The 15,047-nt window shown below is 46.3% G+C and overlaps 4 protein-coding genes across 4 annotated transcripts, besides 1 other annotated feature; 2 read left to right on the forward strand and 2 right to left on the reverse strand.

Annotated features, from left to right (window-relative positions):
* Positions 1–3,369: 3,369 nt before the first annotated feature.
* On the forward strand, positions 3,370–4,542 carry FPSE_05490 (uncharacterized protein; the record flags this gene model as incomplete). Its single annotated transcript, XM_009258608.1, has 1 exon — positions 3,370–4,542. The coding sequence occupies one exon, from the start codon at positions 3,370–3,372 to the stop codon at positions 4,540–4,542; it is 1,173 nt and encodes a 390-aa protein (XP_009256883.1).
* Positions 4,543–6,049: 1,507 nt separating this feature from the next.
* FPSE_05489 (uncharacterized protein) lies at positions 6,050–6,390 on the reverse strand (the record flags this gene model as incomplete). The annotated part of the gene is made up of 2 exons (XM_009258607.1): positions 6,050–6,226; positions 6,280–6,390. The coding sequence occupies 2 exons, from the start codon at positions 6,388–6,390 to the stop codon at positions 6,050–6,052; spliced, it is 288 nt and encodes a 95-aa protein (XP_009256882.1).
* Positions 6,391–7,764: 1,374 nt separating this feature from the next.
* Positions 7,765–7,796: a repeat region.
* A 3,387-nt stretch (positions 7,797–11,183) lies between these two features.
* On the forward strand, positions 11,184–11,866 carry FPSE_05488 (uncharacterized protein; the record flags this gene model as incomplete). The annotated part of the gene is made up of 3 exons (XM_009258606.1): positions 11,184–11,363; positions 11,427–11,726; positions 11,798–11,866. The coding sequence occupies 3 exons, from the start codon at positions 11,184–11,186 to the stop codon at positions 11,864–11,866; spliced, it is 549 nt and encodes a 182-aa protein (XP_009256881.1).
* A 237-nt stretch (positions 11,867–12,103) lies between these two features.
* Positions 12,104–13,771, reverse strand: FPSE_05487 (uncharacterized protein; the record flags this gene model as incomplete). Its single annotated transcript, XM_009258605.1, has 2 exons — positions 12,104–13,492; positions 13,547–13,771. The coding sequence occupies 2 exons, from the start codon at positions 13,769–13,771 to the stop codon at positions 12,104–12,106; spliced, it is 1,614 nt and encodes a 537-aa protein (XP_009256880.1).
* Between the last annotated feature and the right edge of the window lie 1,276 nt (positions 13,772–15,047).

Genomic DNA, 15,047 nt, shown 5'->3' on the forward strand with positions numbered 1-15,047 from the left:
CGCGTGGGAGATGAGCTGCTGGCTCTGTTACTAATTGTTCGTACTGAGATCTGTGCTCGGGCTGAAATGAGGCCGATACTTTGAACAAGAAGGTTATTTCACGTGGAACCCTGGGAATTGCTTTGTAGCTTCATGACGATCGAACGAACCCTATTCATGAGATCTGATCAGAGTACCATTGGTGCTGAACAGCCATTGCATCAACCCTGATACCAGATCCATAGCTTCTCAAACGTCTTGCCCATTATCTGCCAATTCTTTTCGCGCTGACGGAGTGTAAAACTCCCCATTTCAAGTTGTTCTCCAGAGGGAAGCGCAATCTCGCGTTATGGTTGTGGGGTCAACCAGCCAAGACCATCACACGGGGCTTCCTGATAACGGTTCCAAGAGTCAGTGCTAGAAACAAATACCGAAGTCGGTAAAATATCATCCAACATACCGTTTCTCATCCATCTCAACAAAAGTAGACTAGGAACGAAGAAAAACCCGGCAACGCACCAAGCCGTGCCCAAACGAGCTTCTCGTAACTGACTCGCAAAGCCTCTCAACCCCATGTTCCGCTCTTCCGAAACCTCTAGACTCAGCCATTCCCTCTTAGTTCTGATTTCCACGTGGACGACACGTTTTCGTGCTCGAGACCATGACTGAGGACCCTACTAAAAGTACCCATGCTGTGCCCGCTTAGTCTCCCTTTTGCGGGCTTCCTCTGCTTGTTGACTAGGGATTGACACATGGATGGATACTGGACCGTGACATTCTTCCGTGTAACCTTACCTTCAGGGGTTTTGTGCGAAACGATTACAGGTTTTCCAGGCTCGTTAAAGCTGTGCTATTACCTCGGTAAGCGCAGTCTATTGCCGAGTGTAGTGTACTGCCGCAGATGCAGTGTTGCATTGACATTGTGGGACATGTAGATAATAATAGATAAGGAAGAAAATTTGTTCTAGAATCCGAGCACGACGAACGGAGTACTGATTGTGTTTCCGTTGAGCCCCATAACCCCTGACTCGGTACATTCTGAAAATGAAACCCCGTCGTAGCTATTCTCAAGTCGATCAAGTCTGTATCGCAACGAGACCTTCTCCACGACAACAAAGAGCCAATCCAAGTAAAGCGATTATAGTCTAGTACCATAGCTCCATGAGCTAGTCTTGCCAGACACGTGGCAGATAGGTAGAATGGCAATCATAATCTACTCTGGGACAAAGCTGCATCGTAGAGGGCTGATGGGACCATCGGTCTAGAGGCGCCAGCCACTCAGTTATCCCACTCCCCAGAACTCGAACTTGAGCCAAAAGGCTATTCCTCATGGATCTTTCAGCGACGATCATCCGAATAAGAAACCGATTTAAGCTTTAAGGTGATTCCACGGACCACACGAGCTATGTACATAGTAAGTAGATTTCAGGACAAGCAGGCCGTCCTTGCTAGATTTACGGCGATAATCGCGCTAGAGGATAAGACATCGTATTCAGCTAGGCTAGTCACGCAAGGATAGAGTCATGTTCGCGAATGCTCAACAAGACATAGACTGGCTAACTGGGCAAACGTATTATTACCAATCGACGGAGTGGCCGACAGATGCGTTATGTTGATCACTGGATTTGTGTGCATCCATCATCTGACGAGTCAGTCATATTTGAAGACCATTTGCTGTGAAAAAGGAATACGGAACAATTCTTGCGAGAAGGATCGTTCCTTGTAAGGAGGTTGCCCAGCTGGCTGATGCACAGAACGAGGAAATGGGCTGCCAGGTATCAGAAACGTTGGCCTCTTAAGTCTTAGGGTATGGAAGTAAGTAGTCTGAGAATCATAGTCTAAGTGGCATAAGCTGCCGTAATAATTTTGTCTCTTATGCTTATACTGGTCAATTTTCCTAATACCTTGAGAATGGCTTACCCTAAGGTGTAACGACAGCTCGGCAAAACAGGATTGAGAGAAACGAAGAGGCTGTTTTTTTATACGCGGCAAATCGCAATACTCGACATTTAATATATAATTACACATTTATCCAGTTTATCCAATTTAGAAAGATAGTAGTAGAAATCACGGCGAGAGTAGTTGTGTATCGCGTATTGTCAATTTCATGAAGTTCACAAGAGTGAAGGATGGAACTCCGTTAACAACATCACAAACATCAATGCGGAGAGGCAAAAGACTCCCTGTAGCCGTCTGGCTAGTCCGGAATGTCTTTACACACATAATATTTTAATCATCAATACTCACCTTGTGATATGTCCTTGCTACTGTTTTTGCAAGTGAAGACAGTAGAACAACTCCTTGGTGTATTGTCAATATAGGAGTTAATAAGCTGACCCTTCATCATCCAATGAAAACTCGCTGCGGGCGAATGGTTTAGTGGTATAATACTCCCTTAGCATGTTTCCTCCACTGGAATCGTCATTGGGAGTGGTCCAGGGTTCGATTCCCTGTTCGTCCAAAATTGGTGGTTTAAATCCACTATTATCCGCTCTTTTTGCTTCTCGTCTCTGCTTGACAATCTTTTCTATGTCTTTTTTCCCCCCTTGTGAGAGTGTCTTTCGCACAGAACCCTGTTCATCTGGAAGACAGACCGGTCAGCATCTCTGTTCTGCATTTTTCCTGCTCATCTTGTGACCAATGCTGGGAACAAGACATATCCCCATCAGGCACGTAAAAGCTAGATCAACTGGAAGAATTGAGAGCGATACCGGTATTCCAAGTAAATGCATTATTGACAAGGGGTGGCACCACACAGCGGTGATGATAAATCGCGGCCCTGAACCTTTATTCTTGTGACGAATGACTCCCCATTGGTGCGCATCCTCCTTTCTCCAACTGAACTAACAAAAGACAGTGGTTGTCCAATTACAACAGCCAATTTAGGTGAGAGACTTTCACTTGCATGATTCCAAGACATTCGTATACTTTGAGCTACGTCACAAACAGGAAAGAGATCTCCCATCAGCTCACATGCCCCCTGAACATAGATCAAGGCCTAATCCCCATACGGGGAAGCTGTCTCCGGTGACCCAATCAAGAAAATTCATCGCGTCTTCTTTGTTCCCCGCACAGCATCTTCACGCGGGGACCCCGCAAACAGAGTAAAGCTTCAGGGGTGCAAAGCCAAGCAACGGGCCTATTGCCCTGAACGAGACAGGTCATGACACCATGAATGCTCCTGCCGCACCATTCATATGCCGGCGCTACAATTAAGCATCTATCATAACGTCGGTAGATATTCCGAACTCGTCTGGCAGCATCACGAGTTGGCTTCGTGGACAACAGTACCGAGGCTACACTAATAAACATAGTTCCTATAAAAAGACCAAAAGATCGTCAGGTTGAACCAGTTTAGATTGTGCCTCTCATCTGCATCTCATAGCAACCATGCGTTTCCAATCCCTACTCTGGGGAGGCCTTTTGGGTCTTTCTACCGTTCTGGCTGCTCCCACCGCCAACTCAGGCGTTCAAGAGCCCCCTTCACAGGTCAAGCGTGCCGTTCCTACTTCAACCTTCTCCGGCAACGTCATATTCTCCCCTCCCTCTAATGCCGGGTGGACCGACCCTCGTGTTCTCTACGCTCGCGCCATCCAGCTCTCCGATGGCTCTCTCATCTCTACCTGGGAGAACTACTCCCCCGAGCCACCGCTGGTTTACTTCCCCATCTACCGATCAACTGATGGTGGTGTGAAGTGGACTCAGATCGGAAAGGTTCAGGACACTGTTAACAACTGGGGATTGCGATACCAGCCTGATCTCTATGAGCTGCCTCGAGCTATTGGAAAGTGGCCCAAGGGCACTATCCTGGCCACTGGAAACAGTATCCCCACCGATCTGAGCAAAACCAAGATCGATGTCTATGCTAGCACCGATGGTGGAAAGACCTGGAAGTTCACCAGCTCCATCGCTTCTGGAGGAGAGGCTCGACCCAACAATGGCTTGACTCCCGTCTGGGAACCTCACATGATGGTTTACAAGGAGAAGCTTGTCTGTTACTACGCCGACCAGCGTGATCCCAAACATGGGCAAAAACTCTCTCATCAAACCACCACAGATCTTGTGAGCTGGTCTGCTCTTGTTAACGATGTTGCCGATAGCAACTACAACGCTCGCCCTGGTATGCCCGGAATCACTCTCCTACCCAATGGCCAGTACATTTTTGTCTACGAGACTTGCGGCACCGACGGCTGCCGTGTTCACTACCGTCTCAGCGCCGATCCCCTCAACTTCGCTGCTGCCAAGGACATTGCTCTCGTTTCCAACAAGGGTACTCGTCCTGTCAGCTCACCTACCGTTGTATGGAGCTCAGTTGGTGGTGCCAACGGAAGCATTATTGTCAGCGCCGGAAGCCAGAGCCAAATTTTCGTCAACAAGAACCTGGGCGCTGAAAACTCTTGGGTTGAGTTCGCTACTCCTCAGCCCAACGCGTACACTCGAGGACTTATGGTCTTTAAGGAGAACGACAACTTTCTGCTTATCATTGGTGGTGGATGGTTGCCTCCAAGCTCTAACAACCAAGTCAGCTTGAGTGTCATTGACTTGAAGAAGACTGGATTGTAGTTTGTATATGTGGAACGATTGAACTGTCAATAGATATACAAACATTACTCTATACCTGTTAATAAACTTTGAACATAAGATCACGCACAAACGAAACTATCGCTAGTTGGCACGTATTGCAATTTGGACAGTAGGGAGAGATATGTGCAGAAATCATCCTTGTTTAAGCGTATTTCAACAATAAAACCGAATGAGAAAGAGATAAACTCAAGCTGTAAGTAATCAAGAGAAGAGGACTACCGCTGGTGTGCATGGATCTAGGCCTCAGCAGCAGTTATGGTCGATATGCATATGGTATATCAACTGATGTACGCACTGGTATACAGCACATAGACTATCGTTTGACTGACAGACTGATTTACTTACAGAAATGCAAAAGAAAAAACCAAGCATATAGTAATGTTTCTATCTTGAATGTTACCTTAAGTAAGGCAGCTATGCAACACTATTAAACCATTAAAGATAGATATTAGTTCGGTTGCAACGTTCTGCGAGTTGAAATAGTAAAGAAATGTACGATTGTACTGAACAAACATCTTCCCTGTCATCTTCAACTCGGTATTTTGTAAACGAATGTGTGGTTTATCATTTAAACACAAGAAATGCAAATCTCAGATGTAACTATCTGCAGTTTAGATACGTCGCTTTCTTTGCAACTAACCCCTAGGCAGGAGAAAGCTGCGATCTCGATATTTCCAGCGCTTTCACAGAGGCATGGTATGTCAGCGAGGTCTGTACACCCGACTTCAAAAGCTGCCGAGGTCAGACATGTTACCTTGTCTAGTATTAGCATGAGGCTGATAATATTGAAGGGAAACTACTGACCCCGCAAGGTGGGATGGAGGATATCTGGGTGCAGTCAGGGGGCATGGGCGTTGTTGCCGCCAAATGCTTATAGGCGACAGTGGCGAACAGAATGAAGATTGATCTGGCCCGCATTGTTGCAGATGTTTAATTGAATAGACGTTAGCAATATAGCTGAGAAACAATTTTGATCAAATCGTGACGAGAAAAGCTCATGGTATCTATAGGGTGGACTCATCCGTATCAGACTTACTATTGAGAATCAGGTGCCGCATGCTACACTGTGGCAAAGCTTCTTGTGCATCGCACTTCATAACATCCTATGTCATTAAGTGACTCAGTTAAAGCACGGCATCTGATTCTAGACTAACTGTGCACAACTTTGTGGTGAATCGTTATGCTGTCTATAGTGGCACGACCGAAAACATCTCAAGCAAAGCCTCGCTTGAACACATATTGGTAGTGTGGCGTCGTCCAGGGGTAACAGTACCTTCACAAGCGAATCGGTCTTCCCCATTTATGTCATGCTCTGAAGAACAACTTTACATATAGTTACATGACTACGTGAATCTGTTTCACATCGTTCATCAATGTGCCACGAGCCTGCAATCAAAGACACATGCTTGCAAGGTATTCACGCAACTAATATAGCTTGTATTCAGGTATATAGTATCACTTATATGTCCCGACAAATATACCACATCTAAGCACAAGCAGTGCAGACGGCAGCGGCGGCAGCTTGCACGGACAGAGCCAGTGGAATTCCACAGTTGCCGACGACACAGCCCAGAGCTGAAGCCTGAATCACCTCAGAGCTAGCACACTGGCAGGCAATGTCGGTGCATCCAGCAGCTGCAGCTGCAGAGGTGATACAAGGAGCCTTCATAAGTTCATTAGTACATGATGTGTTTGTGTACTGATTGTGTCACTTACACCGCAGGTGGGAATGGCTGACGTCTCGGGGCAGTCAGTTGGTGCGGCCTGTGGCATGGCAAAGGCAGTGCCGAGGAAAGCGGCGACGATGAAGGAGGTGGTGAACTGCATGTTTACTGGCTGAATTGAATGATATGAATGCTTGTGTGTTGAATTGATGAGTTGTTTGTATTCAACTTCAAAGGACCACGGCGTGGTATTTATAGACAGATTCTAACTCACTCTCACTGCGTTTCCCCGCCTTCTTTGTTTCTCCAGCAAGTGCATGTGAATACCATCTTGTTCATACCTGTCCGGCGCTTGGAGGGCGCTCAGTGAGGTCTCAGAAGATCATTGCCATTGCATACCCGGTATTACAGCCATCTGAGACGGATGGTGTTTCCTCATGTGGTATGACGACTCGTAGATCGTCACACGATTGAGGTCGAGTCCAGAATGAGCGACCGGCCGGCGAGGAAAATGCCGAGAGGCCGAGGCTTGCGACTTCAAATCGCTTTGAAAAACATCACACGTGAAGTTGTTATTGAAAACATGTCACCATTATACCAAAAGAGAGCAGGGTTCCCCACAATCAGTTCCTGGGGTAGCGGAAGGTGGTACTGTGCCGTTGCATTTGCGGCAAGGAACTTGGCAAGACTAGTAGATATCCTTGTCGATATGTAGACGTCCAATATGGGGAAATGCTAAAGCGCCTCTATGAGAGTTGAAGAATTAGTTACTCTGTATCTGATGGAAGTCATACTCATACTATACTAATATTAGATCAATTAATTTGTAAGGATACAGGGCAAGTGGCCCGAAACCCCTCATGTAGCTGCAGGAGGTCGCCGAGGTTCCTTTTATATTCATGTGGAAAAGATTCAGTCACAAGTGATTAAACTGGCTTATTGTCCGTCGACTGGCGCCGCGGCAACTTTATACCTTCTTAAAATCAAGTGGATTGTTGGAAAATCGTCTATATCTGGACAGGTCACTCCTTGTTTAAATCCTTGCATCGCTGTCTCTGTAAGGTCATAAAGGAGTCGCAAACCCCTCCCTCACTATATAAGTATACACATTGAAACTATCTTCCATCAATATGATGAGCCTTGACAGAAGTACTGGGACGAAAAAGTTGGAAAAGATTGGTAATCGGGTGATTCTTAAGATATCTGACCGCCCTCGATGGATCACTGTCGAGTCTGTACAAGCTTGTCCGACTAACTAGGTTCTCCTAATAGGTAACAAAGCCAAGGCCTCCATACTTCCTTAACTTGGTATTAAGTCCAGCACCTACGCTCGCCATATAAGTCAAGGTGAGATTCAACTTTAACAATCAACATTCCACTTTAGGTAGCCTCGACAAGAGCACGTTTCTTATTGCCAATACGGAATGGCCAACCCATAACTCCATTCGGAGTACAGCCAGTAACACTCAATACTTTGGATTAAGAGCGAGACTTTTACTATAGCATAGCAGTCATAGACTTACATAAGATAGCAGGCAATATATACTATATAATTTTAATATTATTTATGGGTTTTATATGCATCTTTATTATAGACATTGGTGGCATTTATAGTACCGCCATTCATCTCGAAATACTTCTTAAAATAGGATATGCCTCTACTGCGTCTGTATGCCCCTATTCACAGATTAGAAAGATCATTTAGAGATATAGGCCGCTATCGGTTACTTAGATGTAAGTAAGACCATAATCTTCAACGGCTGTTTTCAATTGATCTATATTATCTCTACATCCTCTGCTTTCCTAGAGTTCAGTAATATCAGAAAGTGGAAAGGGCGTTAGACGTTGCTTCGAGATATATTACACTTTCTGATTCTGACTCAATGGATACGGAAATAGTCGAGTATCTTGTTATCTCTTTGTCAAAATCTGGAACTGATGGATTCAAGTAACTCCGCGGCAACAGCTTCCTCGTAGATAGCCCTTGACGTTGTCCGAGCCTCCAAGACACAACAGCTGGTACCCTGCGACACAGCATATCATATCAGCAATTTCGTTGAGAAGAGCTTCGATCTTGTTGGTATCTAATATTTTCGCTCCTATAACAGACTCTAACCTTCTCCTAGATCACTAATTGCCAAAGATGCATCGCTAGTTACTGTGGTCTATATCCCCCTTTATCTCTTCTCTCCCTCGCCTCTCCCTACCCAGACTTTCTACCTTTGTGCTTCATCAGTGAATGTTCACAGCTTTCGATCACCATCATGTTTAACAAATCCTCTCTCAGGCCGCCTTATTTCGTGCTATATTCAAAGCCTCGTAGTCTTCAATAGCAACTTCTGTTCTTGTTAAGCAGATCCAGAAGAAAATGACTATACAGTTTGAGCAGCTATGCAGTCTCTGCGATACTTTGGTAGAAGGGCGTCGTATCCAGGAGGGATATGATACAATGACAGCTCGTATCCAAGTTTGGATAAAGTTGACTTACAAGCTGTGGTTCTTCTCGGGTCCTTTCTGGCCTTGGTGTAACTTATTGGGCTACCTTACCCTATATAGAAACATCTTTGATATTGTCTTCGGCACATGCTTAGGTGAGATGACTCTTATCGATGCTGGCGTCACTGATGGAAATAGTTGCCACAGGCTCAGTTTTCCATAACTTATATTAAACCGCTCTTGCATCAATTGTATTATTAGCAAGCGCTCTCTACATCGAGGGCTGGTTTGTCACTAAATGTATTTAGTGCCTTGGTGTTGTTGGACTTCTATCCTTCCAGAAACGTATGGTCATCCGTCTGTGTCTGTTCATAGTGCAACTGCTTCCCTTGATGCTCAGTCTGATGGAATTTGTTCTCTCGCTGGATCAGTGGTAAATATTCAACCTAGCCTCTGGAGGTGATTTTACAAAATGTCTACAGTGATCACCGTAGTATCATGGATTCTAAATCGCTAAGCGAAATGGGTCCCACGCTTGGCGTCACACTGACAAAAGTCCAAGATAGGATTGAGCATATTGGTCGCCACAAGCTATAGGGGCGTTGAGCAATGGCTGTACAACAGAGATAAGTGCAATCTGATAATCACCGGAAAGCTGTGAGGCAAGGTAGAGGAAATACTGATCAATCTCGTGCAGACTATCAACCTTTCATGGCGAGTGTTATGTAAGATCTGAGCCAACTGATTTCATGTAAGAGATTCGTTTCAAGAGCCATGCGTCTACCTTTTCTCCACTGACCGTTATCTCCCTCTGCATTTTCTGTATTCTGTCTTCTGCCGCTTTGGTCGCAGTGGTCATAGCGTTATGCCGCGAAGGGCCACTTGGCTAAAGTAAGGTGACAAGGGTCCATATCTGCATCGCCACAACTTTAATGCCTTCGCCTCCGTAGAGTCGCAACAAGACCAAGGATTAATCACGCATCGGCAATAGCAAGCCCGACGCAGCTAGTTAATAGCGATCCTCAGTAAATATAAGCGCTTGACCCAGTTGCAGCCTTTCGCTTATGTTAGACCTGTAACCATGCTGCAGCATTAACCTTCCCGAGTCGGCGTTGAAGCCGAGGGCCCGTTATCGTTATCGCTGCCCTGGCCTCAATTACTGTTATTATTAGGAGATAACTGCCAGTACACACAATCATAGATACAATCTAAAGAGGAGTTAAAAGTCCGTTAAATACAATCAAGTTCAGCTTAAAAAAGTCCCGAGTAATGGAGGGGTTTGAGACAATTAATGACGCTCATGTCTGTCAATTATTTATTACAGGGTGTAAGAGAACATTCAAAGATAAAAACATCTAGGGTACAAAGTAGGTAACAAGTTCGTAAGCTGCAGGTTTTGATTTACTATCCGACTATGTATTTCTCTTCGTAAAATTTACGCAGATAGAAACAACTTGACTACACTTAACCAGTCTCTGTATCAAGATGACTGAATGCAAGATTTCGGACTGACTGTTTATGTTGGTCAGGGGTTCGATTTAGGCTAATACTATACATTGCCACGAAACTGGGCAGGCTCAGGTCGCTGTCAAAGAGGGGTATCTACAGGCCAGGTAAGTTCCATTTCCCATAGTATCTAAAGTCTTGAGCAAATTGGCATCAGTGATCATTCTATCAGTTAGCAAGACTAAACAATATAGAGAAGTAAGCAACATGGTACAGCCTAACGACCTACATTAGTGCTGACGGCTCCACCGTCGATGTCGTAGAAATATAGAGTATTTATCCTCCGGAATGCAACATCGTATGCACCTAAGCCGACAGGAACGAGATCCTACGGGAAATTCCTTTGGCGGCAGTGCTATAGGGTGCCTAAAACGGCAGGTATCATAAGGTTGCTGACGGAAGGATTGATGCCAAGAAGCGGTCAGATGCCAAGTAAGTCTTGGAGAAGAGGACCCCACGAGCTTGGCTTTCTCAATAGGTGCTTCATATACTGCGTAGAAAAGTTGTTAATAGTTGGGATTGATGATTTTTGTTCAAGGAATATCACTATTGAGGGAACTGGACTAAGGGACAGGAAGGAAAAGAACATTGCAATCTGGGGCATACAATCGATATGTAAAAGGAACGTTTTTGCAACTTGTAAATAAAGCTCAATGCATAAGAGAATAGGCCCCACAAGCCGCAAGCCGTAGCGGAACTTTGGTTCTAGTAAGGATATCGATTACCGTCGGCAAATGCTTGCAATACCACCAACCATAGCCAGCTAGCATCTGACGCCCCGTCTGGAAGAAGCTAGTTGGACAGCATACGAGCAGCTCTCGCTAAACAATGTCACCAAGCTATCAACGACTTTGTCTCTTATTCGAGATGAGAACGGTCGCAGGATGGGCAACCCGGTTAAGGCAATAGTATAAAGCCAGGTGCTTCCTCTCCTAGAACTGTTCTGTTTGCTTCCTCACCCACCACTCTCCAACTTGACAACATCACCCTAAACACCAACCCTTCACTTCAACCATGTACTTCTCCGCCATTCTTCTGACCCTCGCAGCCACTGCATCGGCTGTCGATGTCAGGGCTTACAGCAACAGTGGTTGCAACGGGGCCTGGGTTGGCTGCGCCGGCATCAACCCCGGTGTTTGCTGTGTGTTTAGCAACTCGGCGAGCAGTGGCAGACTGAGCGTTTCTGTGAACGCTGTGCGTGAAACCCCTTTCTTTCTTTTGGCTCACAGACCTATCAGAACTAACAAGTCTCAACAGATCCCAAGCAGCTGGCGCATTCGTGGCGAGGCTAACACTGGTGGCGGTTGCACATACCTCGCCAACCAGCAAGACTCCAACGGCAACACAGACATCTGCATGACATACTCGTCTCGCGGTGACCGTACCGGTGGTAGCTACTCGTTCGTCGGCCGCAAGCGCGCTGCCGACAACTCTTGCCCCGCCGAGCAGCCTGATGGCGGAAAGTGCGAAGCTGGTGTCAAGCCCGACCTGCTTGGTCTTTCTGATGGCACCGTCTACAGCATTGCCGACTTGTCCGAGGAGAAGGTCGAGGAGTTGGTAAGTTTTGACTGCAGCCCTGCAAAAAGAGGTGGCGATGATGTACAGACTGGATGCTGACCCGCTTATAGGAGAAGATTGCCAACACCGGCGCCGGTGCCGAGGCCGTCCCTGCCGAGTTCGAGGCCCTGAGACGCTAAGTCAAGGCTTGGAACGACATGCGTGATCACTGATCAGGGCATGTCTCGGGATGGGAAGTTTGGGTACACCAAGGATAGGCTGGAAGTATATATCGGACTGAAGCTATCCTAAATAAGAGCACCATAGGTTGATTACATATGCCTTAGATTAAGAATATGTACATTTATTCAACTAAAACCGTCTTCCTTAACATTATTTATGCCATTCTCAATCGTATCTCATGACAAGTCCGCTGCTCATTGACGAATGTCCGCGCCGATAGAAGATAGATATTTACACTGTTTCTGCAATTCCTTACCAGTCTTCTCCATCCTTGTGCTGCCGCCTGTCTCAAAAACAATGCGCTCCTTTCCCTTCTCAGTCCATGTCTCCCACTTGACAGAACCCTCATGCCGGTGAGTGTTCGGGTCCAAAGATCGAATAAAGCTTGACCAGTAACCCTGGACAACTGGGATAACAGGTCCATTCTTCTCACCTGGAAAATAACTTGCTGGGGGGTTGTTGTTACCGGATCCAGGTCCAAAGATTGCATTCAGCTCGGCCACGTGGGGGACACCAAGACCCTGCGCCATTTCACTAGGATCCTCGACGTCATACCAGTAGTTCCAAGATTTAGAAACACCGTACTTGGTCAGAGCGTTGGAGATGTAGAGACCAGGGCACATGTATCGCATGTCTCCATATGCTGTGCTGGCCTGTCGCCAATAACATCCGGCATTTGGGCAGGTGTCGTTCTTGTTGGGGTAGAGATCATTGATCTTTCCGAGCTGCTCCAGTGTCAAGAAAGGAAATTGGGCCTTGAGGAACTCGTCACTGTCGCCGATGCTGGCTGCGTCCCGGGGTGCGAAGGGAGTTCCACCATTTGTGTCATCACCTGTGATAAGAGGGACTTTGATGAACTTTCCTTGCTCGAAAAGCTTATATGTTAGGTCAGGAATCAAGTCATTGTCGAGAGAAACAGTCCACATGTAAAGAGGAGCTTTAGAGCTACCCTCGAATGGGATGGCCTTGTTGACTTTCTGTATCTCTTGGGGCGACTTGGAGCGAATGCACCGTAGAACATCCTTCTTGGGACCAGCACAGCCAAGACGAATAGCCAGATTTTGGTATTGGTAGGATGACTCCTTGGGCGTTAAGAGTGTGCCAAAAGAGATGGACTCTGCGGCAGCGCCATGGAAGAGTCCTTCATCCTTACCGCCATATGCACTCAAGTGAAGACTGACGCTTGCAGCACCAGCAGAGTCGCCTCCAATGACCACATGGTCCGGATTACCTCCGAACTTGGCAATGTACTTCTGAACCCATTTGAGAGCTTTTCGCTGGTCATGGAGGCCGAGATTAGGCTTGATGTCAGCGCCGTCGTTGAGGAATCCGTAGACACCAACGCGATAGTGGATGCTGATGACAATCATATCCAAATCACCGGCCTTGACGAGAGCCGTTCCGTTGACATTGGGGTTGGCATTAGTGTTGAAACCACCACCCTGGATGTAGAAGTAAACTGGAAGTTTGCTTTTGCTTGAGGCGTGTGTTGGGGCCCAGATGTTGAGGAACAGGCAATCCTCGTCTTCGGTATTACCGATGACGCTTGGGTCACTGCTCGTTCCGATGCAAACAGGCTTGCGCTGTTATTGATGTCAGCCAATATCCTTCAATTTTGTTTGGGGGACGAATTGTACCTTGGTAGCATCTTGTACTGCCCTTACGCGGCTAGGATCTTGAGGCAGTGTCCATCGTAAATCTTTGACTGGTGCAGCACCGTATCGTACACCGAGCCATTCCGAAACACCATTCCCAAGATCTTTGCCCTTGTACTTGCTGTATCCGAGATCGACAGTGGAGTCCACAGCGATAGAAGGCAGGGCAAGCGCTGCAAGCAGCAATAGACGAGATACCGACTGCATGGCAACGTCAATTGATGTATAGTGAGACTATTATTGAGGCACGAGAGAAGCCCGGTGTCAAAACATACGATATAAGTTGTTTTCGGCTCTCAGAAGTTGATGCCGCCCTCGGCGCTTCACCGGCGTTTTATTCCAGGTTTGCCTGACTACATCCTCATTTTTGCCTTGGGATAGATCACGAGTCGACGTTTTGATTGCTGTATTAGGTCAAGCCTTCAAAGTCCGGGGAAGTAAAGTGGTGCATTCTGTGGGGGATGGGGAAACGAACAGGGATGAGGCAGTTGGAATACCACGGTTTACCCAGCACCGACAACTAATTAGGTCAGCTAGCCAGGACTAGACATCATTCCGCCTAGGCATGAACAGCATCCTTATATCGGCTTAGCTTGTCTAGTGGGTAACAGAAAAGTTGTCCTATTGAGTCTTAGTGCACAAAAATAGATAGCCTAAAGGGTATAGTCTAAGTAGCATAAGCTGACCTACTAATTTCGTCTCTTATGCTTCCAGTAGCCAACTTTTCTGATACCCTGAGGCTTGTCACGCTTTCCGGTTGGTAAATAGCTGATCAAGTTTGCCGAAGACTTGACAGGCCACTAACCTTGTCTAAGTTGGATCTATTTGGTTAGCACTGCAGTGAAATCACACTAGAAAGATCCAAATAATGATGTCAAGTTGAAAATTATTGCTTTGTGGCAAATGAACCTTTATACAAGTTCTGTCAATTCCAAGAAACTGCCTCGAATACTTCACGACGATTTCTGATATCCAGATTTGCAAAGTCTTGGAATTAAGATCCCAACCTAACGTACACTTGATTCCTATACGAATACCTATCTCACGCAAAAAGGTCACTGAACCTTTCTCAGCTTGTTTCATTGTTATAATCACCGCAGAAAGCCATTACATATCACGGATAAAGCGGCATGAATAGAAAATGACACGTCGTGTTATCTTAAACACAAGTCACTGTTGGTTTCTTACTTTGACATCAATTCATTCTTCTCGGAGATCTTTAGGAATGCGGAAATTAGCACGGACATGCGGACCAATTGTCTCGGATATGACGGATATTGTCTTACAAATTGAAGCTCACGATCACGCACATCTTATCGAGAGCCCCATTGACAATGCATGGCCCCAATAGAGATATTGCGCGCTCCCTTCGGACTCTGTCTGTTCTAAGGGGCCCCAAAAAACAGAAGATCACTCAGCCTAGGGACCAACTATTCCGCCCTGCGCTCCCTAATTTCTCTAGTGTCGCAGACGAGAGCTGAGA

The sequence above is a fragment of the Fusarium pseudograminearum genome, chromosome 2, assembly GCF_000303195.2.
Source record: "Fusarium pseudograminearum CS3096 chromosome 2, whole genome shotgun sequence".
Classification (NCBI taxonomy): domain Eukaryota; kingdom Fungi; phylum Ascomycota; class Sordariomycetes; order Hypocreales; family Nectriaceae; genus Fusarium; species Fusarium pseudograminearum.